This window comes from Hirsutella rhossiliensis (genome assembly GCF_020360975.1).
Source record: "Hirsutella rhossiliensis strain HR02 chromosome Unknown scaffold00001, whole genome shotgun sequence".
Classification (NCBI taxonomy): Eukaryota; Fungi; Ascomycota; class Sordariomycetes; order Hypocreales; family Ophiocordycipitaceae; genus Hirsutella; species Hirsutella rhossiliensis.
Window position 1 is genome coordinate 4,989,226 of NW_025408667.1, and position 26,235 is coordinate 5,015,460.

General features: G+C 55.7%; 6 protein-coding genes across 6 annotated transcripts; 3 read left to right on the forward strand and 3 right to left on the reverse strand.

Moving 5' to 3' along the window:
• Positions 1 to 6,125: 6,125 nt before the first annotated feature.
• On the reverse strand, positions 6,126 to 6,542 carry HRG_00637 (uncharacterized protein; the record flags this gene model as incomplete). The annotated part of the gene is made up of 1 exon (XM_044859108.1): positions 6,126 to 6,542. The coding sequence occupies one exon, from the start codon at positions 6,540 to 6,542 to the stop codon at positions 6,126 to 6,128; it is 417 nt and encodes a 138-aa protein (XP_044725508.1).
• A 4,442-nt stretch (positions 6,543 to 10,984) lies between these two features.
• On the forward strand, positions 10,985 to 12,104 carry HRG_00638 (Gtr1/RagA G protein; the record flags this gene model as incomplete). The annotated part of the gene is made up of 2 exons (XM_044859109.1): positions 10,985 to 11,187; positions 11,240 to 12,104. The coding sequence occupies 2 exons, from the start codon at positions 10,985 to 10,987 to the stop codon at positions 12,102 to 12,104; spliced, it is 1,068 nt and encodes a 355-aa protein (XP_044725509.1).
• Positions 12,105 to 12,472: 368 nt separating this feature from the next.
• HRG_00639 (SEP domain-containing protein) lies at positions 12,473 to 13,857 on the reverse strand (the record flags this gene model as incomplete). Its single annotated transcript, XM_044859110.1, has 4 exons — positions 12,473 to 12,780; positions 12,832 to 13,241; positions 13,293 to 13,708; positions 13,780 to 13,857. The coding sequence occupies 4 exons, from the start codon at positions 13,855 to 13,857 to the stop codon at positions 12,473 to 12,475; spliced, it is 1,212 nt and encodes a 403-aa protein (XP_044725510.1).
• Positions 13,858 to 14,055: 198 nt separating this feature from the next.
• On the forward strand, positions 14,056 to 16,971 carry HRG_00640 (outer membrane protein TOM13 domain-containing protein; the record flags this gene model as incomplete). The annotated part of the gene is made up of 8 exons (XM_044859111.1): positions 14,056 to 14,085; positions 14,286 to 14,600; positions 14,708 to 14,762; positions 15,184 to 15,225; positions 15,344 to 15,410; positions 15,488 to 15,542; positions 15,734 to 16,417; positions 16,480 to 16,971. The coding sequence occupies 8 exons, from the start codon at positions 14,056 to 14,058 to the stop codon at positions 16,969 to 16,971; spliced, it is 1,740 nt and encodes a 579-aa protein (XP_044725511.1).
• A 407-nt stretch (positions 16,972 to 17,378) lies between these two features.
• On the reverse strand, positions 17,379 to 19,164 carry HRG_00641 (uracil catabolism protein 4; the record flags this gene model as incomplete). Its single annotated transcript, XM_044859112.1, has 7 exons — positions 17,379 to 17,462; positions 17,539 to 17,973; positions 18,043 to 18,131; positions 18,196 to 18,319; positions 18,368 to 18,412; positions 18,469 to 18,744; positions 18,802 to 19,164. The coding sequence occupies 7 exons, from the start codon at positions 19,162 to 19,164 to the stop codon at positions 17,379 to 17,381; spliced, it is 1,416 nt and encodes a 471-aa protein (XP_044725512.1).
• A 2,529-nt stretch (positions 19,165 to 21,693) lies between these two features.
• On the forward strand, positions 21,694 to 25,599 carry HRG_00642 (AMP-binding enzyme domain-containing protein; the record flags this gene model as incomplete). Its single annotated transcript, XM_044859113.1, has 1 exon — positions 21,694 to 25,599. One exon carries the CDS (start codon positions 21,694 to 21,696, stop codon positions 25,597 to 25,599), a length of 3,906 nt encoding a protein of 1,301 aa, XP_044725513.1.
• Positions 25,600 to 26,235: the final 636 nt, after the last annotated feature.

Below are 26,235 nucleotides of genomic sequence, written 5' to 3' on the forward strand. Positions count from 1 at the left end.
AGCACCTCCTACTCCGCCTCCGACGCAGCCAAGGCGGTCCCTCGAAAGGCACCCGCAGCAGCCAGCCTCCCCGTCGCCGAGTAGACCTAGAGCGGAGCAAACGGTTCGTTCTCCGCCGCCCACGCGGCCTAGGCGCCCCCCCACGAGGCCCCGACCCACGCGAGAATCCGTTCAAGATCAACGAGACTCTGTTAGGTCTACTCTATATTACTATAACGCCGCTTTCCGCGCTAAAGAGCAGGCGTCATTAATAAGATCCTAGTGCGACGAAGTTCCACTTGCCCTTTAGGTAGCGGCTACTAAATCGTTCTACTAAGCGTTCACGGACGAGAGGACGTTGCCGATTTCCTACTACGTCTTCTGCTATAGGAAGACCCCGCCTTGCGAGCTCTCGATTATGCCGTGGAGGGGTCGATTATCGCCCTCCCTGCTATAGGCGACCAGGACTATCTAGACGTATAACGCTTGCCTTCCGCCGCACGAGCGCGTAGGAGTTAACGTTTACCGCGAGTATCGCGTTAGCTTCGACCGTAGACGCCTGCCTAAGGCCTGCTCGGTCAACAATATAGCTATCGGTTGTAAGCATCGGTACCCCGACGAGCTTAATAACCTCTCTCCCGTCGAAGAGAGACTAATTGCCCTATATACGCCTTTTAGCTATATCACTAAGTTCACGGTCGATAATAAGACCTATTCGGGAATTAGTTACCGTAAGCACGTAAAGGGATATATCGTCGTCTTTCCGAATAAGGTTAACGATCTAGTAGCCACGGTTCTACCTTATCCCTTGCTATAGGCTATTAAGAACATCCACGTCTCTTAGAGCGGTTCGGGTAGGCCTAGCTCCGCAGACGTCAGACACCTGCTTTAGGTGCGTAAATCTCGAGTAGCAGCTGCCCTAGCATAGCTATAAAGGAATAACCCGCTTTACGAGGATATCGCAATTAACTAAGCAGAGATAGACGGCTAGTAGTATGCCGACGGCTTTACTATTCCGACCATTATTATAGACCGTATACGAAGGGAGGAACCGTCGACCGTTAAGAAGATATAAACAAACTATATAGTCCTAGACACTAATCGAGGCTTAGAGGAAAATAACTTTAGAAGTATCGATAAACTAGTAAACTCGATTAATCCTACTCTTACGGCTAAATCTTACGATTTAGACTATACTCTATCTACTAAGCAGACTTAACTATCCCCTAGTAAGCCGGCGACTCTTATCCCCGACTCGGCTATTATTGGCCTAGAAGTTAACACCGTCTATAAGACGTCTACGTCCGGTATATTTCCCCTCGACGGACCGGCTGCCTTCGCGGATACCGATAAGCTATCGTTTCTAGCTAATATCGTTAACGCTAATCCGGTTCGATATAGCAACTTTATACCGTGCGTTATATAGGTCTAAACTATGGGAGATTAGCTATTTATCCGAGTAGAGCGTAGTGCGGATTTCGTAGATAACCTATACGAAGATTTCTTCCCTCGAATATTTCTAAAGCTTTTTCCGTAGGGAAGGGGCGGCCCGAAATCGAAGTACGACTCGAGTTATAGCCGATAAAGCGATAGTGTCGACCGTCACCTAAATCACTCTCTTAATTACTAGGCTAGATATATATTATAACGGTATAGAGGCCGATTCGCTACCTATCCTATCTTTTATTTCTTAGTATTTAACACCCTCCTTCGCTCCTCTAACCGCCGTATTAGCATAGCCTATATCGCTAAAGATTCCTTTTATAGACTTAAGTAAGCCTATGCGAACTTAACCGAGGACCGACTAAAGAGAGCCGAGGCGGAGATATAGGAGACGAGGACTACGTTAGACCCCGACGTATCGGTCTTACTTCGCGAGCTATCGATTTTTGGCTATATATAGCCGCTCTCGAACGAATCCCGTTTACTTATACGGAGGAAGATATAAGCTCTAGATATCCGCGCCGGTATGCCTATAATCTAAATTACTATTAATCCTAACGATATTAATAATCCGGTAAAGATAAGGCTCGCTATTTATAGGCTCTACGATTATAAGTCTATAAAGGGACTTTTAGCCGATCTCCGTAAAAGGTATAATAGAATCGCCCTTAGCACTATAGATCCGGTTAGCTCGGCTATTTTCTTCTACTAAGAAATATCTCTATTCTTTAATAAATACGTAAACATAGGCTAGGAATCGATCTTCGGGAAGATTAGCTACTACTACGCTACGGTAGAAACGAACGAGCGAGGCAGCCTCTACTTATATAGACTCCTCTAGCTAGACGGCAATATACGACTGCCGAACCTAATAGACGACATAGCTAACCCCGCGGAAGAAGTATATCGTGCCTAAGTAATCCGATATATAGACTCTATATTTCACGAGTATCTAGATAAAGATGCCGGAAAAGCCGTGCGATAATAGAGGAAGCCTATCTATCCTATAAGGGAGGTCATAACCAGCACCTCGGCTCTTACTACGGCCTTCGAAGACGAATCTAACTTCGTCGCGTACTATTGCTAAGTGCACTCCTATACGTATACCTACCTTAAGTATTCTCTAAAGGGGGTTGCCGAATAGGGTGCGGATCTATAGGGACGGACGGCCTGCCGCTTTAAAGCACCGTAGAAGATCGTCGACGAGATAGGGTTTATAGAGGATAGCTTACTTTAGATCCGGCGCAACTATCCGCTCGTTAACCGGTATAATAAGTTACTAGCGGTCGGCCTTCGTTATAATCACGACGTCTCGATAATCTTAACTAAAACTAAGGGCCTAGCTATAGTATACTATATTACGAACTACGCTACTAAACTAGATACGCCGATATAGAAGCGCATTGCTCTTACCACCGAGGTTGCCCGCTAACTCCGCGAAGCCGGTAGTGCGAGGTATCGCGCGCTAGGTCCTACCCTGCCCGACGATAGGTAGTAGGGAGTTTTAAATAAGAGCCGTTAGTTCTTAATAAGAACGGTAAATCGTATCTTGTCCGAGCGATAACTCTTAGCCGTCGAGGTCTATTACTACCTCCTTAGATATAACACCGACTTTACTAACGTGCCGTATTAGTCGTTCCTAAACTTAACGGCCCTCTATTAGACAATCTTTCGGCTATAGGCATATCTCCGCTACTAGGCCGGCGAGCTAACGGACGCTAAATAGCCCCCGGAGACCATCCCTCTAAGGCAAGGAGGGCGAACGCTTCTATGCTTAGATGCGTACGCCTACCGGGGCCATGTTCTATGGGACTTATACCTATATAACTATATATTAATAGTTTACTTAGTGCGTCGAAAGGGTTAGAGTAAAGATAAATCTTATATTTTTCTCGATAGGTAGGATTCCGATTATAACGGCTAGATATAAAAGCTTCGACGGCCCGACTAGTACGCTGTCCCGATCTTTTAAGGATATATTAGCGACGACTATAACGACGATTACCTAGTATATATTAAGCGGTACTCTCTAACCCCCTAGTACCGTTTTAGCTCCGTCTAACGGCCTATATAGAAATTCTATCCTATATTTAGCGTTATTCGTCCCTTAGGAAAACTTTATTTCTAAGAGCTTAGGCGATATAACCGATATATAGACGACGCATCGAGCGCGGCTTTATCCCTGCCTCCGTTTCTATGTCTCTAATATTTATCTTTTAAGAAAGTCTACTAAGGATACGCGTAAAGACGCGAAGCTCTAGGCTAGTCGATCGGAGGGTAACGATATAATTAACGTCGAGTACCTACTTAACGATAGCCGCTACGAGGAGGAGCCTCTAGCGATAGCTTATCGTTAGGCCTATAGAGCTCTACTCTAGATTTTGCGAAATGCCGTATAGCACACGGACGCTACGAAAGACTTACCCGTCCTTAGAGGCTTAATACGCGATCTATGCGAGGAGAACCCGGCGGAAGAGGAGCAACCTTTAGTATAACGTTAGGAGGATTTATACCGGAATATACCCTATAATTAAGGTAATACCTTATGCTAATTTCTAATATCTCGAGACGATATCTAAGCAGCGGCTAAGGCCTAATAGCTAATATATCTTCGGATACTTAACGATATTAAGAGTAGTTCTTAGGGGACTATGCTTTCCGCGGATAGCGCCGACGTCGACGATACCCTAGCTCGCTACGGCGATACGGAGTCCGCTACTGCGCTCCCGGGCAGCGACCTTAATAAATAAGGCCCTCGGATACTTATCGATGTTAGTCTGGCAACTAGCTTCGCGGAGATAGGACACACTACCGCGGCTAGCTTTACACTAAACTATTTATAGACTATAGCCCTTTAACTCGTTTGCCTATTTCTAGATAAGTATACTACTAACCTAGACTTAGCCGGTTAGTATCTTTAATATACTAGCGGGCCGGGTAGCACGGGAAAGTCGAGGATTATCGATGCCCTAAAGGACGTATTCGCGGCGAGGAACTAGCTATATCTTCTATAGATAACCGGCATATCGGGCAGTTCGGCGGCCTAGATTAGCGGCACGACGATCTACTCGGCCTATAGGTTAGATTCCTATCGCGATCTAAATAAGCCGCCTCCCCCCTTCTCGGAGGCGAAGAAGTAGGTATAGAGATAGAAGCTAGTGCTCGTGATTGACGAGGTTAGTATGCTAGGAGGAGCTACTCTACACAACGTTAGTCGCCACCTATAGGCGCTCCGTGACTATCCGGACGAACCGTTTAGTGGCATGCCTATCGTTCTACTAATAGGAGACTTCTACCAGTTCGCCCCCGTGCGGGAGATAAGCCTACTAATTATTAGACCGCCGGACCGAACAGAGATATCCCTCCGATAAGCCACCATCTCTCACCACAGCGGCTATAGATTGTAGCATCTATTTAAAATCGTGGTGCTCCTCGAAGACTAAGTCCGCGCACGCAACGATCCCTAACTCCGTGCACTCCTAGATCGAGTTCGTAACGGGCGCCAGACCCATAAAGATCTAAGCTTACTCAATGCCAATATTATAGGACGCTCGCAAATCACCTTCCACGATGGTTTGCGCGCTATAACGCCGCTAAACCGCACCCGCTAGGCCCTTAATATAGAAGCTGTTGTGGGCTAGGCGCGCTTTAACTAGCGGCATATCCGTATCTTTATCTCGACTTATACCTAGCGTAGCGGCGCGCTTTCTCTAGACATCGTAGCGCGAACTATCGGACAAGGCGACGACTCTGCCTGCAAAGTCCCCGGCGTCTTCTTCTACGCCTAGGGCATGCCCGTGGTTGTGAACAAGAATATCTATACTGGCCTAAAGGTTGTGAATAGGGCCGACTTTACCGCCGTAGACGTAATAATCGATCCCAATTACCCGGGATACTGCTTAGCAGATAACGTGACCATCTACTTCGGGCCACCGCTCGGCATTCTTCTATAGTCCGAGGAGACGAAGACCTTGGCGATACTATCCCTCCCGGTCGGGACAGTGCTTATCCGACCTATGTCGCATACGCTCGATTCGACTAGCTCTTACTTTAAATTCTTATCGGCAAGATGCACACGACGTAGATTACCCGTTGCGCTAGCGTTCGTCCTTACTAACTATAAATCTTAGGGTAAAACGTTTATAGAAGTACTCTTAGAGCTGCGTAGAAATCGTCTAACTAATAGCGAACCCTCTAAATACGATTTTACGAGCCTCTATATTTAACTATCTAGGTATACTACGCTCTATAGCATTAAACTCCTTAGTCCCGTGAGATACTAGGATTTTATTAATAATACGCTAGATCGAGCTATGCTTAATAGAATGCGTAGACTTATAAACTTAGCGGCGTAAACGAGACGGGCATATAAGGGTAGCGATTTAGAAAAGCAGTAACACTAGTTAATCCGATCGTTTATATACGCTTTTTCGTGCGTAGAAGAGTTATACCTAATAAGGTAACCGGGCCGCACGCTAATTATCCGGATCTCGCTCCCCTCCCTTCCTAGGATATAAGCGCTTTTACTCCTTATAATAATTTACCTACTATTTCTCGAATGCCTAGTGGCTATAAAGCCATCTCGGCGGCCCTTCTCCTTCCCCGAATAGGTCGAGGATATAGTCGCAGAACATCCACACTCCTTTAAGATACTGCGGATAAAATGGCCTCCTGTCCTTGCGCGCGACCACGACGGTGCCAACTTATGACTGCCATTCTAGAGGTGCAAACCCGGAGTCGGCATCAATATTAAGGTACGTAGCAATCTGGTTATCGAGGTCTGCCTCGTTAACGGACTGAGTCCCCGTCCGATAGAGGACCAGCGGGACCTCGATGAGCGCTGGGACGGAGGGCACCGACTGCGAAAACATATTATGATTCGCAGGGATTATAGTGGCAGACCAGAGGGGAAACTTGCGTTTCTCGGCCTCGCATCGGACAATGACAGCTTCGACATGCCCCGACTTGCTGTGCGTTTCCCTCAAACCTGACGTACCCATCGGCGGCGAGGCATGCGTGGCCGGCGGGGTGGGTTTTGCCGCTGGCGCTTGCTGGGGCGATGTCTCTGGCTCCGAATCGGTGTCGATGTTGTCCCACTTTGAGTAATCAATCGGAGGCATTGGGTCGATTCTTGACAAATTGTTACCCTTCACTGCATAATTCGCAACGGTTCGGACTCCTTCGACCTTCAAGATGATGGCTCCTGAAAAGGCTCCATTACGTCCTTACCCCGCCCTAAGCCTATCGTGTTGTGGCGGGTAAAACGGCGTCAAGCAGCCACACTATCGGGAGCAAGCCTCATCTTTCCTTTCAACAGACTTGTCAGTGTCAAACCAAGCCGAATGCTTCAGTCCCGTTCCTCAAGGCATTGGCGGACCCTGCAAGGGGCCGGTCTCCTGTTTTGGGGTGGGCCATAGTCCTTTCATTGATTTAGCTCATTGTAACCTGGAATGGCGGTGTGGCAGGAAGCCACACCAGCCTTTAGCACATGGTGATCGACAGATATAGCGGCCGTCGAATCAAGGCAGCCACTGTGTTATACTCGTTTTTCTTTCCGGCTCGGGGGGTCGTGGGAGCAAACTCCGTAGGCACGACTTTGACCATCCGGATATAACTAGGCTTCTAACAGTTAGATACGCGGTACTCCGTACATACTTCAAACATACGGCTGTAAGCGAGCAGCACTTTTTCAGGGCCGCGATGGTCGTCGTACACTTAATGGCATGCAGGTTTGCACAATCATCACAAGCCTGCTACATTTCGGGTTTACAATCTCTTAACTCATCATTTGGGATCTAGGTCGGCTCGGCCGGATGGAAGCCATTCGTAAACGAGATATCAAATTTAGCGACTCCTCGGACACCATGATAACCTGAGGCTGGGTATTGGAGGGCGTAGGGTGAGAAAGTTTCCCACCCAAAAGTAGCTGCCAGAAACACGAGCGAGAATATCACGGAGAACGGGGTCTATGTTCGGGTGAGCAGTTATTGTCATGCTTTTCAAAAGTGACAGTCTGCTTCTTTAATAAGCGTGAGAAGAGAAGTCTCTTACCTGTGGGCTTGGCTGAGGGTCTAACAGAAAGTATTGCGAGAAGCCTTGTTACGCAATCTACTCAAGATCATCCAGAAAGCGGTTTTATGTCCGCCTTATTCGATCAACAGAGACAGCTTCTAGGTGACTAACAGCATGCTACAGTCCATCAGGAAGACGCATAATCAAGAGGATCAAGCAATAGAATTATTAATTCCGGCCTCATTATCTGCTATACTGACCCCACCGTGCATTTAAAATACATATCGCGTTATACAACAAAAGCCTACACCGCTATTCTCTGGCGAAATAACGACACCCAACCGCAGGTCTGACCTTAAGCCCGAAAGGGTTTGTATCATTAAGCTCTTTCATTAAAGGAAGCAACTAGAACATCCTCGTATTGCGTTAGAATGCTCTTACGCCGTGGCTGAGACTTGTGTCACGCGCCGAATGGACCTAAAATACGGCATCTAGACCCGCATGGCAATATTTAGAATAGAAACAGCACATCATGCAGATATCTTCTAGCTATGTAGCCCTCTTGCGAACGTGGTAAACTCTAATTGGAACCGCGGAGCCAGACCGAAGTGGGGATCGCAATGCACTAGCAGGAGCTATCTTTATGTTATTGGGTAAAGAAGTAGGGATAACTACGATCTCCGGAAGAGTCCTTTCGAGATTAATGATTAAATCGTTGGCTCCCCTGCTTGGTACTCTCTAGTTTATTGTGCTTGAGCTTCTTCCGCTCTACTTCCAGGCTCGTCCGATTTCTATCGTCCAGGAAACTCTGGCTCGCAACGCCTACAGAGCGAACATCTCAAATGGATACGAAAATCTTCAAACACCAGTACGAGGGTATCCTTCGGCACTATCTTCATGACATCTCATTTCAGATACCACCCTCCGCGTACGACCTGTCCATAGAGAATGCCGTTATCAAGTACTTTCACACACGAGCCTTTGCCGCCGATTTCCTCCGGCGCACTATGCCGATTATCCAAGCCGGTGCTTGGATAGCCACAAGTACCTACCCTTTCACGCCACCAAAAGTCCAGGAGGCAATTGCAATATATACCGCCCTAGCAGTTATGATAGAAGATACGAGTAAAGAAAATCTTGATGAACTCAAAGCCTTTCAGCGTCGACTGTTTCGCCGGGAGTCGCAGCCTAACCAACTCCTGGAGGCCATGGCTCATTTTACTGGTACTTTATATGAAATCTACGGACCCTTTATTTGCGATATGATTGCGAAATCGACCGCGGAATTTATTAGCGTATGCGCCTTTGAGCAAGAATATGAGGGAAAGCTAGCTCTCACGCCGAGCACTCCCGACTTCCCGTACTATCTACGACTCAAAACAGGAATAGGGGAAGTGTACTCCTTTTTCGCCTTCCCGCAAATCCTATACCCTGAGGACTCTTTCTTACATATATACCTTCCGGTCATCCCTGACCTGGTTCGATATTTCAATTTCGGAAACGACTTCTTATCCTTCTATAAAGAATCTGTGGTCTCGAATGAGCGTCTAAATTATATATATAACCACTCACGAACCAATAACATTACACCGCTCCAGTCATTACAGCATACACGCTTATCTTTGGTTAATTGTGTTCGAAACGTTCGAAAAACTCTTTCGATCAATCCACAGATACGGCATGATCTTGACCAGCTCTTTAATGGTTATGCGATGTATCACTTCGGTGCATCAAGATATAGGCTCTCAGATCTAGGTATTCAAGAAGTTGACGAAGTAAGGGCAAGAGTCTGCTGTCCGATTACGATTGACAGCGCAGTCGATATCAGTGAGTATTACATGTTAGCGCCAACTGTTTTCAGATTGATTAAGACGCCTAGATCCTCCTGCTTTTCCAGACAATAAAAGCCAACATTCGGTGGACGTTGAAGGCTTCGCGTGAGGCTCGCGTAAGATGAAGTCGGATTCTACAGTAGATATTTACTTGATATTTATCAATATCACTCATTTAACTACCCATTTTAACGTCTTCGAGGCACAGGCAAAGGACACTTGGCCGCCTCCATCAACTCCCCGGACCAAAGATTCCCTAATCATTGCCGCCACCACGGCAAGCTCTACTGCTAAACCCTCTACGGCAACTGCTACGCCTACCTGGCAGGCCCTCCAATGTTACAAGGACCTCCTCCTGGTCAACGACCACACACACTCAAGGACGTCAAGGAGGGAGGAAACGGTAACTGTGAAGCTGATTAGATACCGCTACGCCAGGAAAAGTAGGGGCACCCCCGTTAGAGGTGTTATTAGCGCGTATTATAAGTCCCTTCTCTGCTCTGACAGTAACCTAGCCATCACGGGCTGACAGGCAACAGGAACAAGTCCAGTTATATAACCGTGTAACTGCTCCCGGTGGGAGAGATTATTCCTACCGCTCAAGTCTCATATGGTAAAGTCCCGTCCCCTGCTGTGAGGGATCGACTCCACGTCGAGCCCAGATGAAGGATTCATCGTGACGGCTTGCCCGAGTTTCGGGAAAGCAGCGTCGTCTTTCCGTAGGCGTCGATGCCAACTAGCATCCCTTATGATCCTCCTCGTCCCGAAGCAGCAACCGATTTCTTTTCCCGTATCTCAATACCTGCAAACGGCAAAGTCGGAGGCGGTAAGCAGGGTTGGACTATCGCTTCGTAGCCTTCGTCCAGAAAACATCTACTTGCAGTAGAAAGCGAAGCTACTTCTGATAGACAGAAACTTCACTTATCTTTAAACTGATGACCATAAATATGCTCGGCTAGAGCAGTGATATGAAACGTGGCTCTTCCCATAACAGTTGGTGCTTGCACTGCTTGGACACTACCCCATGCAACTTCCCCTCACTTTTATGGTGGTGACGAGGGGCTTGGAACTGGCAGTGTCTATTCCCCGATTTAAAGTTATTGCTTCTCTCGAACCTGGGCTCTTGGCTGTGTTTGCTAGCTTTGAGCATGCATCTTTGGTCCAAAGCGACTCCAGAATATTTACCAACTACACTCTTCGACCACAGCATGCAGTTACGCAGAAACACCACGACAATGTGGGTGTAAAAATTCCAACTATAGCAGTGAGGCGCTTTAAACATGTAGATGCTTGGAACCCTCAAGGTGTATACTGTGAAGTACGGTCGTGAAGAGTCACCAAGTCAGGTATCTCTTTGGTTCCATGGATGATGGCGTTAATACTTGCAAGCGACAAGTCCAATCAGGATAAGGGATAATGGGTCAGCGGTGACATTGTCTGCCTGGCACTTGCCAAATCTACCCACTTCTTTCCCCAGGACCCAGGCCAGGTTTTCGTACTCACCTTACCCTTTTCGGACTAGAGGGAGAATCCAGACTGCCCGTATCTCTCCGCACCAGTGCAGTGGCTCGGTACTTCAATCCGCCGGGCAACCACCCCACAATCCATAGCCTCGAGAAAGCGATCTTCCAACCTCACCTCTTGCACCTCTGCCTCCTCCCTCTGGCACCCACGCCTCCCTGGCCGCATGTAGCCCAGGACGCTCGCCCGGCGCAGCCATGGCTTCTCAACAGGCCGACAACACCCCGCCGGCCGACGCTGCCGCCGCCGCCCCTCCGCCGCAAGCGTCGTCCGAGGTCCGCAGCGAGGTGCGCAAGCCCAAGAAGAAAAAGGTGCTGCTCATGGGCAAGTCGGGCTCGGGAAAGTCGAGCATGCGCAGCATCATCTTTAGCAACTACATTGCCCGCGACACTCGCCGCCTGTGGGTGCTCCTTCCTCCCGTCGTCGCCTGTGCGGTGCTAACCTGGGCATAGAGGCGCCACCATCGACATTGACCTCTCCCACGTCAAATTCCTTGGAAACCTTACCCTCAACCTCTGGGACTGCGGCGGCCAGGAAGCCTTTATGGAAAACTACCTGTCCCAGCAGCGTGTACACGTCTTCTCAAACGTCGGCGTCCTCATCTACGTCTTTGACATTGAGTCGCGCGACGTCGACCGCGACCTCGCCACCTACGTTTCCATCCTCTCCGCCCTGTTGCAGTTCTCCCCTGCCGCAAACATCTACATCCTCATCCACAAGATGGACCTCGTCGTCCCTACCGCCCGCGAGTCCGTCTACGACGAGCGCGTCCGCCTCGTCCGCCAAAAGACGGTCGAGTACGCGGCTTCTGTCACTGGCGATGCGGCCTCGGTCGACTTGACGCCCTTTGCCACCTCCATCTGGGATCAGAGCCTCTACAAGGCCTGGGCCTCCATCATCCACGACCTGGTTCCCAACCTCGCAGTCATTGAGCGCAATCTTGCCAACCTCGGCCTGGCCATCGAGGCCGAGGAGCTGCTCCTGTTTGAGCGAACGTCCTTCCTCGCCGTCTCCTCCTGGACTTCTCAAGAAGGCCACCGGAACCCCACAGAGGACCGCCTCGAGCGCATGTCCAACATCATGAAGCACTTCAAGCAGAGCATCTCGCGCTTCACCGGCACGCCCCGCAACGCCGAGCAATTCATCCGCATGGAGCACAAGGCAGGCATGCGTTTCAATCTCTTTATCCTCAAGTTCACCACAAACACCTACCTCATGGTCGTCCTCCCTCCGGGAGAGGCTCGCTTCAACGCCGCCATGCTCAACTGCCAGATTGCCATTGAGCACTTCAAGTTCTTGGACGGGCCGGCCGGGTAGGCGGGCGTCGCTTTGTGTCGGCAGCAAACCCCGCAGTGCATCAGAGCGGCTTCGCATCGCCTGCTTCGAGTTACGTGTCATGTTGCGCTTGGGCGTTTGTCGTTTCACGATACCATTCTTGGTCGGAGTCTGCGGCGTTGAGAATGATCAAGATGACATTGGCAAGGCTAAGGTTTGGCAGCTTTCTGTGGTTTCAGCTACCTGCTCGTTTCCTTGGTGCAAACTGGTCTAGCCATGGTTGTCCTCGAGGTGCGATTGGCCCGCCTGCCAGAGTCAACCTAATCTACTGATTACATGGCAGTATCTATGGCGTCGCCGCCCGACTCCGCCGATTCCCTCTGCCTTCAAAGTCGTGTCATGGCTACGGTCTACGCCCACTTGACCACAGCAGTCCCTCCCTTTTTGAACTCGGGCATCTCGCCCAAGACTAGGTTCTTATCCGTGTGCTCTTTGTTCGGGAATGTCGTTACCAAGACCCACGCCCGGCTGCGCGTCTCCGGCGACGCGCCCTGGACGAATCCGTAGACCTCTCCGACCGTGTTTGTAGTGTTGAAACGGGCGGGCAGCCGCGTTCCGTCGGGCATCTGAATCCGCAGCATGATTGTAGGCTGAGAAGTGTCGATCGACGGTTCGGCGTTCGACGATGACGAGGCAGCCGCTGTTGAGGTGGTTCCAGCTGCCGGCGTAGTTGTAGCGGAAGTGCTGGCGCTTGTTCCTGCACCCGCACCAGGTACAGGACTGCCGAGGCGGTGACCAGCGCCGGAGAAGGGCTTGTACGACTTTGGCGGAGGCGCGTACGGGGTGTCGTGTTGGTGCAGCTTGACGTCGATGGGCTGGTCGTGCTGCACGTTCATAAGGTGCAGCGGAGCTCGTCCTGAGCGAATCATCTGCAGATCGGCCTGGTTGGCCGGGTCGTCGAAGCGGCGCAGCTCGCCGTCGTCGATGCTGAATCCATCTTGCCAGATGTGCAACACGCGCTCTTGAGGCTGCGAGCTGGCGGGCCGGGCTAGGCCCAGAGGATCGGGGATGGCGCGGCTTTCTACTCCCTCCCCACCCAGTGTCATGCCAGTGCCACGGAAGCGGGACAAACGGGATGGGCCGGCGTCCGATGCAGTGTCTGGCCGAGAGGCGTTGCTACTGTCGGTTAGTGTGCGATGTCAAAGAATGACGCGCAAGATGGGAACTCACGCTCGGGCCTTGGCCAGGATGTCGTTGATTATGCCTTTTGATCCGCCCTCCTTTTGCGGATCCTGCACAGCGAGGCCCGACTTTTCTCCTCCAGCAAACAGGTTGCCACGACCGTCATCAGCTCCGTCGCCATCAAAGTCGTCGTCCTCGTCATCATCGCCGTCACCGTGCTGGTGCGAGCCTGCCCCGAGGGAGCCCAGGGTGGCAACACCCTTCTTCTTCGGCTGCGATGCCGGAGCGCGGTTCCGGCGGTAGACCTGGGGAGCTGGCCGGCCGTCGAGGGTGCGGGGGCCAGTGTAGGGCTCGTCTGGGTTGAGGCTGGGAAGCGTGCCGTCGGCGGTATCGTCCTCATCTGCGAAGTAGCTGTTGCATGCGGCCACCAGGTCCCAATCGTGGGCCTCGAGATACTGCAGGGCCTGTGATTTCGGGCACGTCAGCGCTTTGAAGCCGGCGACGAGAAGCGAACAGGAGGCGCGGGCCGACGTACCATCTCTTCGCTAGCCGAGCACATTTCGCAAAAGTCCCTGAGCCGCTTCTCTCGGTCCTGGGGCTCTTGGTCGGCCATGGTGAATGCCGCGTGAGGGGCGAGCGGAGAACGCAGCCTGATTCGGGGGGGGTTGGGTACGTAAACGAGAGAAGAAGCTGTTGGGATGATGGACCAGGGCCGGAAGTCGGGGGTTAGGAGCTTTGGAGATGGTTCTGTAGCTTCTCGAGATGGCAGCTTGTCGACGGTCCAAGTGCAGGCAGCGACGCCCACCTCGTCATGAGGCCCCTGCAAGTGGTCCTGCAAGTGGTAAGCGGTGGAGGCCGACCCCACCGGAACAGCGATTCACCGATGCCGTGCGGACCTCGAATGCTTACGTAACTCGAGCTCACGCGCTCCCTCGTCAACCCCAGCTTGCCGGGTCCACCAGCGATGCGCAACCAGAGATGCGCTGCACATTGGCCCTGCCGCGACGCAAGACACTGCCCCTCGACTCAAGCGCCGTGTAGGGATCCGACGAGGCCTCTCTCTGCGGGCGGGCTGCGGCCATGGCATCCGAAGACTCGACCAACCACGGCCTCGCCGAGTCGGGCATCACGATGCACTCTGACAGCGAGCAATACTCGCCGCGCGAGGATCTGTCCACGTCGCCGCCGTCATCCTCCAACTCGCCCGTCATCCTGTACAAGCCCCCCACGGTGTGGTCGTTGATACGCGGCGCCGCCATCAACCTGCTCCTGCCATTTATTAACGGCATGATGCTGGGTTTCGGAGAACTCTTTGCCCACGAAGCGGCTTTCAGGTTAGGATGGGGCGGCACAAAGGTTCGTTCTCTCCAAATGCCGGAACTTCTTCTCGTGACTGCTGCTCTGAAGAAACCCCTCACGGCAAAGAGCCCGGCCATGGGTGGATGATTGCTGACACGCGGCAGGTCTTCCCGCTCTCTCGGCGGAGAGCGCATCCCATCGGCCCCGGCATCGAAGTTCGTGAGCGGCGTCGAACTCCCGGCGTGTCACTAGAAGACTACGCGAGCTTGGAGTAGTCGAACGGAGAGACGTGAGTACGTACGACGTGTCTGGGAGGCATGAGCTGCATTGCACGGGGATATAGAACGCCACACATTCAGCCTGGGTCAAGAGAAGGGGAGGGGGAAGGGCGGTAACAGTTGGTGCGGCTTGGACTCCGGCTTCGGATCACGAGGCCTTGTGGATATGGTAAACACATGATACAAAGGGTTTTGAGTGAATAGGATCTCGGCTTAGACGGTTCCTGCAAAGTGACTCCATGTCCGACCGCATGGCCTGTACCGTATTCGGAAGAGACAGGTTCACCATCCCCAACTCTCCACTACACTCCCAGCCCAGTCCAAAAGGCCTCGGAGTCCGAAGACTGGACCCTGATGACCAGGTCCCGGAACCGATGTTTACCCGGTGCCTGACCGCAGCTCCAGTGAGCAAACAAAAAAAAAAGGTCGAAGAAAGCTTCTGGAGCATTGAGCAACGAGCTTTCTCTATTCCTCCGCGTGCGCAACTCCCCTATCGCAACCGGCCGCCATGCTCCCAAGCAGGGGATTCGCGCGCTCCCTACCCTCTGCCGGGGTCGGGCGGCGACTCCAAGGCCGACGGGCCACGACGGTGAGAACCATTTCTCTCGCGCCCGGCATGCGCTCAACTGAAAATGCTCGGCTGGTACTGACGCTCCATATGCGCAGGGCCCTGCCCCTTCGAGTGTCCTTTCCGCGCGACATGGGTCTGGTCGCCAGTTCGGTACCTTGCTTCGGAGCGCCAACGGCGGTTGCTCGCCGCTCTTCACAAGACGGCATGCCGTCGCGGCGCCCGTCTTCCTCGGCGGAGTGTCGACGCCCCGGGCCTTTTCTCTCTGGGGATACGGCAAATCGAACACACCTCCCGCGCCAGCAGACGCGGCAGCAACGGCAACAGCCACAGCCACAGCCAAGGACACCAACGCCCAAGCACCGGCCGTCCGCCCCGTCGACCCGACGCCCGAAACCCCCGTTCCCGGCGCGCCCCCGACGGAGCCGCCCGTGCCCGCCTCCGACGTCGACCTCTCGTCCATTGCCGACCTCGTCAACGCGCAGGACATCCTCGGCATGCCCGAGCAGCTGGGCTACCTGCACGCCATCGGGCTCGACTACGGCTGGGGCCCGACGTCGCTGATGCAGTGGGCGCTCGAGCACGTGCACGTCTGGACGGGGTTCGGCTGGGCCGCCTCGATTGTCGTCACGGCCGTCGCCCTGCGCTGCGTCATGTTCTACCCCCAGGTCCGCGCGCTGCAGTTTGGCGCCGTCATGCACAAGATGAAGCAGGATCCTCGCTCCAGCGAGGCCATGAAGCTTATCCAGCAGGGCTTTCAGGACCGTGATACCGAGATGCGGCAGCGGGGCCAGATCCTGAACAAGATGCTGCGCGAGCAGTACGGCGCCAGCAACTGGGGCATCGTGTGGTCCCTCATGCAGATCCCCTTTACCTTTGGCATGTTTCGCATCGTCAGCGGCATGACGTACATCCCCGTGCCGTCCATGGAGACGGGCGGCTACCTTTGGTTCCCAGACCTGACGGCCACGGACCCCTACTTCATCCTTCCCGCCATCGGAACCGGCCTCATGGTCGTCTCCGTCTTGGTATGTCTCGATTCCCCTGCTCACGCCACTCAGCGCTCTGTCTCACCGATCCGTCTTGGTAGCTCAACGCCAGACATGGCCCCCCCTCGCAACAAAAGCTGCTCAAGCCCATGATGTACATATTTGGCGTCGTCGGCTTCTTCGGCACTACCTTCCTCTCCGCCGCCGTTAACCTCATGACGGTCGCCGTCGGCGCCTCGACCCTCGTCAGCGCCGTTATCCTCAGCAGCGGCCGCCTCCGCCGCGCCTTTGGCCTCCCCACCTACCATGACAAGGCCCCCTCGAAACCCGCCGTGTCTGTCTACTCGGCCCCGCGAGCCGCCCCCGCGCCCGAGCCCGCCGCCCCCACAGGCCTTCGCGAGCGCCTCACCAACAATCTCGACGATGTTAAAAAGGGCCTTTCCGAGCAGGTGACCAACTTGACGGGCACGTACACCGGCACGGACCAGGAAAAGGCCGAGAGAAAGCGCAAAGACCTGCTACGGAAGCTGGAGGATACGCGCAAGTCCCAGGAGCGCGAGGAGTTTGCAAAGAAGTACAAGAAGAAGCAGTAATGGGGCGGAGAGGGGAGAAACATGTAAAAGTAAGTTGCAACCTGCCATGGACCAATTTTTGCCAGAAAGGCAAACGGCAAGCAAGGGCCGAAAGGAACAAGGAAGGGGAAGAGGAAACATCCCGGGGTGGAGATGACCTCTGTACACTAGACGTTATAAAGCGCGTATTCACGGGTCCAGTGGTTTGGGCCCGACACCCAAAAGGGCTCGATGTTGCAATGAAAACTGTAGTAATAGAACACGCCCCGCTCATGCCCAACGGTGGCTCAATGGGGTATGGCCATGTTATATGCTGGTCCCCCCCCAGGCCGAGGTATTCTCCTGCCAAGCAAACCCCGTCTGACAATTGATGCCTGCCTGCCGCCAATTGCGTGCTCCACCGCCTTGAGAAAAGTGTCCCATAGCCTTTAGAAAACAGTCCCGTCACTCTCAATCAGGATTGGGGGTTCCTTAGTGTTTGGCCGATGTATCTCGGCAAGCTCGCGCCCACCCTGCATTGATGACGGTCAGACCTCAAACCAGGCACGGCGTGGTAAGTCTGACTTTGGTTGGGATCATGTCTCTTACCTTCCAACTGCCAGCCTCGAGGAGCTGGGGCAGCGTCAACTCGTTGCCGGCCAGCTCAGCCTTGAGGGACTTGTTCACTTCCTCACACAGCTTGTCCAACAGCCCAACCGTAGCCCCGCGCCATTCAACCACAACGTCATCGCCAGGCTCAAACATGGGTGCCACCTCAACTTGCTTGGTGCCCGTTCGTAGGCAGTATTCGCTGTAGTTTTGCAGACCGCGCTCGTTATCGTCGGCTTTCAATGTCAAGACGCCCATGTCCACGAACAGGCCGCCGTTGCGATATTCGGGTAGGCCGGTGAGCAGCTCGGTCCCAGCGAAATGCATGTTGAGCAGAGATTGCATGGGCTGCATGAGCGAAAAGGTGAGCCACTGGGTCAGCTTGTGGAAGGGCAAGATGGATTCCCAGCGGGCGCCGTCAGAGCCCGACAAGGCCTTGCACGGCCACGCGTCCCCGAGGGAGACGCCATCCAGGGATGTCCGCGACGGTGGCCAGATGCTGACCAGGCCGTTCATGAGAACGTTCCACAGCACCGGCAGAGGAACAACCAGCATGGATGATGCCAGCGTTGACGGGTGCGACAAGAGGTGGTCTGGGCATTGAATGTTAGCCCACAGATTGTCGAATTGTCGACAACAGTATGCAAGCGTATGTACCTATCATGTTGCCGGGGCGGCCGTCGGCGCCAAAGAAATCTCTCTTCTCGTTAAGAGCACGGGCTAGCCTGATGAGGAGCGCGGTGCGACCGTCAAGGCCGGCGAGCTTGTTGCCTTGGCGAGACTGAAGGCCCGCTTCCAGCTTGTCGACGGTGAGCGCTTCGAGGCCCACCTTGTCAACCTGGGCCTTGTTGTCGGGATTGCCGGAGAAGACGCCCTAGATACGAATCAGTCTGGCGCTGGGAGGCCTCCAAGGTGGCGCCGTGATCATACCGCCTCAAACATCTCCAAGCTGGCAACGGCCAGGCCCTCGGAGCGTCGGTAGGTGCGGCCATCCTTGACACTCTTGTAGCTCCACTGGGTCCCGGCGCCGGCGTCGAGCAGGACGCTGACGAGGAAGAGGTCGATGAGACGGCGGCACCTCTCGGTGTTGTCGACGCTGTCGGGCCACGTGGCCAGCAAGTCGACGATGCGATCCTTGCCGCCGACGCAGAAATGCTGGTATCGGCCATGGCCGGGGATGGAGTTGAAGGGGGCGGGATAATCGCGCTGTGGAGGTTGTCAGTGGAGCAACAGAGTTGATTCGTTGCTTGCAGCATGTGGCACCTTTATCAAGCCCGAGACAAAGGTGACGACATCGGCAAGCTTGGTCAGGTCGACGTCGAAGTGATGGAGCTGGTTGGCGAGCAGCTTGTCCATGACAAGCCTGCTCCTGTCCCTGACGGCGCCCAAGCTCCGGAGGTAGCCGGTCGGGTCGAGCTGGGGGTCTGGGGGCCGCGGCAGGTCGACCTTGGGCAGCTTGACGGGCGACATGGGGGACAGGGGCGTTCTGGGGGAGATGGTGCCGGCAGAGGTGCGGGTTCCAACCAGTTTGGAGTTGGACGAGTTGAGGCTGGCCGAAGACTGAGAGATTGTGATTGACGAGGAATTGGCTTTGGCGGCCTTTGACTTGCGAGAGAAGAGGCCCATGGCGGCGAGGTCAGGCGAGGGCCGAGGGGGGGACGAGGGGGGCGGCGGGGTGCGGGGAAAAGAGTTGAATCTGTCTGGCCGCCGAGAGCCCGCAGTTGCAGGGGCGGGAGACACCGCCTGGCAGGATGAGTCTAGGGCGTACGTGTTGTGTATGTTGTTGCTTTCCGAGTCCCACAACGAGGGCAACGCGACGCTTCAAGGGCGGGCTCGGGCTGGCTCGGGCTGGCTGGCTGGCGACTTCTGGGCGTTGGAGGATTTTCTTTCGGCCTCGTCGAGAGTCGAGTCGGACGATGGCTCTCCGGACAGCCAGCACTGGCGGCGGCGCTCCGAGAGGTGGCCTTTGCTGCTGCTTGGGTAGGGCAAAGATGAAGACGAGCTCGGGCTTGGAAAAGGTTCGCTAAGGGAGGCAGGGGTTTGCAGGGCGCAGTTAAAAGTGGTATTGGTGTGGTGAGCACTGTGGCATCGGTCTATACAGGGGCAGCTGCAGCGGCAGCGAGCCCGAGAGGCCTGTCGATTGGTTCATGCAGCTACCGGGTCGCCAAGCGGCTTGGTTGAAGGAAGGATTCGCTTATTAAACCCGTGGGCAGCTGCATTCTTTTTCTTGGCAGACGTATGAGCAGAGAATGTAGGTAGATATTAGTATTTCTCCGTACTTGGTACCTCCCTCCCCGGCTGATCCAACGACACTCTCCTCAACACCACACACAATAGGCGTCGGCCACATTCAACATAACCCATTACCGTGAATGATGGGGCGAAGCGACGCCTGTGCCGAGGAGCCTGAGGCAGTGACCAGGTCGACCGCAGTGACTTGACGCCACAGCAATCATTGGCCACCCTTCGTCTCTTTCGATTTCTCAAGCTGCATCGTCAAGCTTCCGCGCCCCATGACAACGTTCCTCTCTTCAGCCGCCATGCCTCTAGCAAGGCTGTCCAAGCGCTAGCCAGAACGCGCTTCGAAATCCCGAGACAAGAGCGGCGCTACGGCTCCCAGGGTGAAAATAGAGGAACCTGCATCGAGTGAGTCTCTCGTCGCAATCTACCTTGCTTGCGCTATGCTCATACCGTTACCGCCTTATCGCAGATTCCGCAAGCGCGGCTCCAATCAGTTGCCCAGAGCCAGATCATCAGCTGCGCCTAAGAAAGGCACTTTCAACGCATACGCAAGCAACAGCAGACGAGCCGACCTGCACCAATCCTTCCAAAAGGCCAGAAAGTCGGCCAAGGCGGGAGCTTCTGCTTCCCTTCCCGTCGTCAACCACGTTTCCACCAAAATGCTTACCATCCTTGTCTCCGGCAATGGCAACAACGGCGAGCTCGGCCTTGGTCCCATGGGAGCAGGCAAAAGCCCGCCGGCCTCGCACCAATCCGCACCTTGACCCTCTCGACCCGTTCAAGCTCAGCTTATCTGCGGCAGATGGTACGCAATTAATTGCTTTGACAGTAGATAACAAGAACATTACTCGGGGTGTCAAAGACAACAACGCCCTTCGAAAAGACACGCGTTGGAGTGAGCAGTTGCATAACATAGACGCTGGCTCCGACGATAAATATGCAGAGCTGAATCCTCTCGAGAAGCTCCTATCGAGATTCCGGCGAACTGTTTCCCTTCAAACGCCCGATTTGTACAAATGGCCGCCGGGGACAGCTTGCGCTCAGCGATACTGGTCTCGTTTTTGGATGGGGCACATTTCGCGTACGTCTGTCCTCCCAGTCTTACCCGACCTCGATGCTCCCATCAACATTCATCCTAATAGTGGTGTTCCCCGTCGCCTGTAGCTCAAAAAAGGGGCGCCGTTGTTCGACAAATTGGCCACCTGATTATGTCTTTGGTGCTCATCTAATCGGCCCAGGGGCCCAAATTGCATTGTCAGCCGTAGACACTTGATTCACCCGATCCCGAGTATCCGCGGGAGGGAGGAAAGCAATAGACTACGAGTATGTCTGAGGCTCCCGGCGATACACGATTCGCACCACTTTCATTACATCATGGCTTGGAACTGGATATGTAGGGATCTGGTCATACGATGTCTTTTCCGTCAGCCACGCTTGCATTTGAATGTTTCAGCTAATAGTATCCTGCTCAGGCATTTCAGCGGCCATGGCGTAGAAAGTCATTACTCCACTTGCTAGCCCTGGGTAATAGTAGAGGGGGCTTAGAAATATCACGCCGCTGGAGGCTGCGCCGGGGAGACATCCTCGTCGGCGGCTCCCTGGCGCCAAACAAAATGACACCTACGGTCCAGACTGTATATTCCCATCTACTGAGGCCTGCCGCATTCATGCGGTTCAGGTCTCTAAGCCCTCTATTCTGCTCACATCGTTCTGCCTCCCAACGTGAACCACGTGTGCAATCTTTTGCTGCAGATTACGATCGCCTGAGCTCGTTTCTTCAGATACTTTTCAATTCTTGGACAAACAGACAGCCAGGCTCGCAGGTTAACAACGGCTAGTATCAAGTTCGCCAAACCGTCCCGGCAGCACAATCCAGACCGGACTCAGGGGACTCATTACCTTGGTGGAAGCGACATGAACCAGACTCATCAAGTGCCACTCGCTCCACTTGAAGCACGACACGGCTCGGCAGACCTCGCGATTTATTCTTTCCAACCACCCGCCGCGTCCCGTACGCTCGTTGAAATACTCGATGCCTCCGTCTTGGCCCACCCCGGGGCCGCGGCAGTGGACGACGGGACGGTGTGCCTGAGCTACTCCGAGCTGGCACACGAAGTGGAAGCCCGGGCCGAGCAGCTGCGAGCCACCGGTATCGGTATCGGCGACCGCGTAGGCGTGCGGGTGCGCTCTGGGACGGCCGAGCTGTACGTGAGCATACTCGCCGTGCTTACCACCGGCGCTGCGTACGTCCCAGTCGACGTCGACGACCCCGATGACCGGGCCCGACTAGTCTGGGCCGAGGCCGGGGTGTGCGCCGTGCTCACCGACGGCACCGAACTGACCCAGCACAAAGCCCCGCTGGGGGGCGGCCCACGGCGCCGGCCGGGCCCGGAGGACGACGCCTGGATCATTTTCACCTCTGGCTCGACCGGCAAGCCCAAGGGCGTGGCCGTCACCCACCGCAGCGCAGCCGCCCTGGTCGACGCCGAGGCTCGGCTATTCTCACCCATCGCACCAGGGGACCGCGTCCTCGCCGGGTTGTCGGTGGCGTTCGACGCCTCGTGCGAGGAGATGTGGCTGGCCTGGCGACACGGGGCCTGTCTCGTAGCCGCTCCGCGCTCCATGGTGAGGGCCGGCGCGGATCTGGGGGCTTTCCTCGTTGCGCAACGCATCTCGGTGGTGTCTACGGTCCCAACGCTCGCTGCTCTGTGGCCCGCCGAGGCGCTGCGTCGAGTCCGGCTACTCATCCTCGGCGGAGAGGCCTGCCCCCCGGAGCTGGCAAGCCGGTTGGCAGGCAGTGTCGGGGCGGCGTGGAACACATACGGCCCAACCGAGGCGACGGTGGTGTCTTGCGCCGCTCGGTTGGTTGCCGGACAGTCCGTACGCATCGGACTGCCCCTGGCCGGATGGAAACTGGCCGTCATCGGGCCTGACGGCCACCCCGTGCGCTGGGGTGAGACGGGGGAGCTGGTCATCGGCGGCGTCGGGCTGGCCCGCTACCTGGACACGGCCAAGGACGCGGCCAAGTTTGCCCCGTTGGACTCCCTCGACTGGCCGCGAGCCTATCGCAGCGGCGATGTTGTCCGCGCCGAGCCGGACGGGCTCGTCTTCGTCGGCCGGGGCGACGAGCAGGTCAAGCTGGGCGGGCGCCGCGTCGAGCTGGGAGAAATCGACGCCGCCTTGATGACGCTTCCCGGGATCCGCGCCGCAGCCAGCGCAGTCCGCCGCAGCGAGACGGGCACCCCGGTCCTTGTCGGCTATCTCGTCGGCGACGGCACCGCCGACGCTGACCATAGAGCTCTGCTCCGGCGCCTGCTGCCTGCGGCGCTGGTCCCGATGCTCGTCACGGTCGACAGCCTGCTGGTGCGCACGTCCGGCAAAGTAGACCGCGCTGCCTTGCCGTGGCCGCCGCCGGCGCAGCAGCAGCAGCTACGGACAAACCAACAAGCAGCCGAAGGCACCGTGGGCTGGCTCGCCGAGCAGTGGCGCCGCGTGCTCGGGGTGCCGGCCCGGCCAGATGAGCATTTCTTCGACCTCGGGGGCACCAGCCTGGCCGCGGCGCAGCTTGTATCGCAGCTGCGCCGGCGGTGTCCCGCGCTCTCGGTTGTTGACATCTACGAGAATCCCGTCATGACTGCCATGGCCGCGCGGATGGACCAACTGGTGCGCACAAAACACACGGTCCGCGTGGTGATGCCGACGCCTCGCCGGGCGGGACTGGTCCAGATGCCGATACTGCTTGCTTTACTCACCCTGCAGGGATTGCGATGGTTGATTGTCCTGGCTGTATATGTAAAGCTCGCTGCCTTGTTCTTCGGCCCCGTCCCCTGGGGTGAGGAGCTCCTGGCCCCGTGGTGGCAGATCATGGCCGGCTGGCTGCTGCTCAGCAGCATGCCCGGCCGGGTGTTGACCACGGCTGGAGGAGCCCGGCTTCTAACCACCGGCATCACGCCCGGCAGATACCGCCGGGGCGGATCGGCACACCTCCGGCTGTGGACGGCGGAGCGGTTGGTCGAGCTCGGCGCCATCGCCCCCATAGCCGGGACCCATTGGTGTCGGCGCTATGCCAGGCTGCTCGGCTGCCGGGTGGGCGCCAACGTGCAACTCCATACGCTGCCACCGGTGACAGGTCTGGCCAGCTTCGGCGCAGGCTGCGCAGTGGAGCCGGAAGCCGACGTGGCCGGATGGTGGCTCGACGGCGATACGCTGCACGTCGGAGCAACGGCCATCGGGGTTGGGGCCCGGGTCGGCACCCGCACCACGCTCATGCCCGGCACGGTGCTCGAGCCGTACGCCCAAGTCCAGCCGGGCATCTGCGTGAAAGGGACGGTGCAAAGAGGCGGCACCACATCCGCGGTCAAGCCAGGGACGGAGCCGGAGGGGACTAGCACCCGGATCCGGTACACGCTCTCGCTTCTCCTGCTCGAGACGCTGCCGGTACTGGCCGCCGCACCCGCGCTGGGCCTCGGCGTCCTGGTCATCGAAGATTACGGCAGTATCAGACAGCTGTTCATGGCCATGCTCGTGCTGGCGGTGCCCGTCGCCTTGCTGAGCGTGCTGTGTTATGCCGCCATGATCATCGCGCTGGTTCGATATGCCGCCCGCCATCTCCATCCAGGCCTCCACTCCTGGCACGGCGTCTCGGCCTGGGCAGCCTGGTTGACCAGCCGCCTCATGATGGATGCCCGCACCGGCCTCTTCCCGCTTTACGCCAGTCTCTTCACCCCGAGCTGGCTGCGCCTGTTGGGAGCCCGCGTCGGCCACGGAGTCGAGGCATCGACTGTACTGGCCCCCCCGGCTCTGCTCGAGGTCGACGATGGGGCCTTCCTGGCCGATGATGTCTTGGCCGCCCCGTATGAGCTCTCAGCTGGCCGGCTTCGGCTGGGCACCTCGTCGGTCGGCGCGAGGGCATTCATCGGCAACTCGGCCATGGTTGGGCTAGAGCACGCGGTTCTCGATGGCGCCCTGATTGGCGTGCTGGGCACATGTCCGGCCCCGGCCCAGATGAAGCCCGGCTCGTCGTGGCTGGGGCGGCCGGCAATGCCGATCTGCCGCCGCGCTGAGGAGCACGCTGACCCGGGCCGCACCTTTTACCCTCGGCGCCGGCTTGTGCTGGCCAGGGCGCTGGTCGAATCCTGGCGACTGCTGCCCCTGGTGTGCTCGTCGCTGCTGGCCGAACTGGTTGCCCTCGGCATGATCATCATGCTGGATATAGCAGGCTTCCGCTTTGCGGCCGTGACGGGCGGCGTGTTGCTCCTGGCCGCCGGGGTGGTCGCCTGCGCGCTCGCAACGGCGGCCAAGTGGCTGTTGACTCGCACAGTCCAAGGTGGCGAGCAGCATCCGCTCTGGAGCTCCTTCGTATGGCGCAACGAGCTTGCCGACGTCTTTGTCGAGTCCCTGGCCGCTCCGTGGCTGGCCAAACTTTGCTACGGCACCCCCTTGCTGCCCGTGTGGCTGCGCTCGCTGGGGGCCAAGATCGGGCCCGGGGTCTGGTTGGAGAGCCACCGGCTGCCCGAGGCCGACCTGGTCGACCTGGGGGCCGGTGCTACCGTCAACCGGGGATGCGTCCTGCAAACCCACCTGTTCCACGACCGCCTCATGCGTCTAGGCTCGGTCCGGCTGGAACCAGGGGCCACCCTCGGTCCACACGCCATTGCGCTGCCGGGCGTCGTCATTGGCGCAGGCACTACCATCGGCCCAGCTGCGCTTGTGATGCGCGGAGAGCACATCCCAGACGGCACCAGCTGGCTGGGAAACCCGTTGCGGCCGTGGGCCAGGGATGCGGTGAAAAGCATGCAGTGGGAACCAGCCCCGGTGTAGATGCAGATGGACTCAGCTGAGCACCCACATGAGAATGTCACCAGTTGCATAAAAAGACGCGTGAAAAGCACAACTCAGGTGTACGAATATATAGACCCCATTTCTTTATCTGGACCCACGAGAGGTATTCATATTGTAGAATAGAACTTGCATCACCGTTTTTCCTAGGTGTTGCCCGCTTTACCTTCCACTGTGCTCTCGAGCCCCTGTTCGAGAAGACTGTAAGTTATTTATTTGTTCAGGGATAGATGGCTTGCATGAGATGCTGCCCGATAATTGTTGCATGTTAAGCCAGCTTTCGATATATCTTAGTTCTCGAGTTACCTGCAACCTTTCTATATCATCTAGTTGCGAATTCACACTTTCCACATGATGCATATCGTCATGAACACCGTCAGACTAGCCCTCCTGTGCCTCGGACCGGTCGGCACTCGGAAAGTCCCGGCCAGAGACATAATGGATGAGCTGAGTGCAATGTAGTCTCTCGGCCTCACCGCGGAGGATGAGGTCCTCGTCTGCCGTTGGGCTCCGCTCGAGCTGGACAGCATGCCTAGTTTGCGACCCGCCTCAGATTTTCCCAGCATTCCAAGGTTTTGGATCGGCGCCCATAATAAAAGACTCACGCTTCCCTCCACG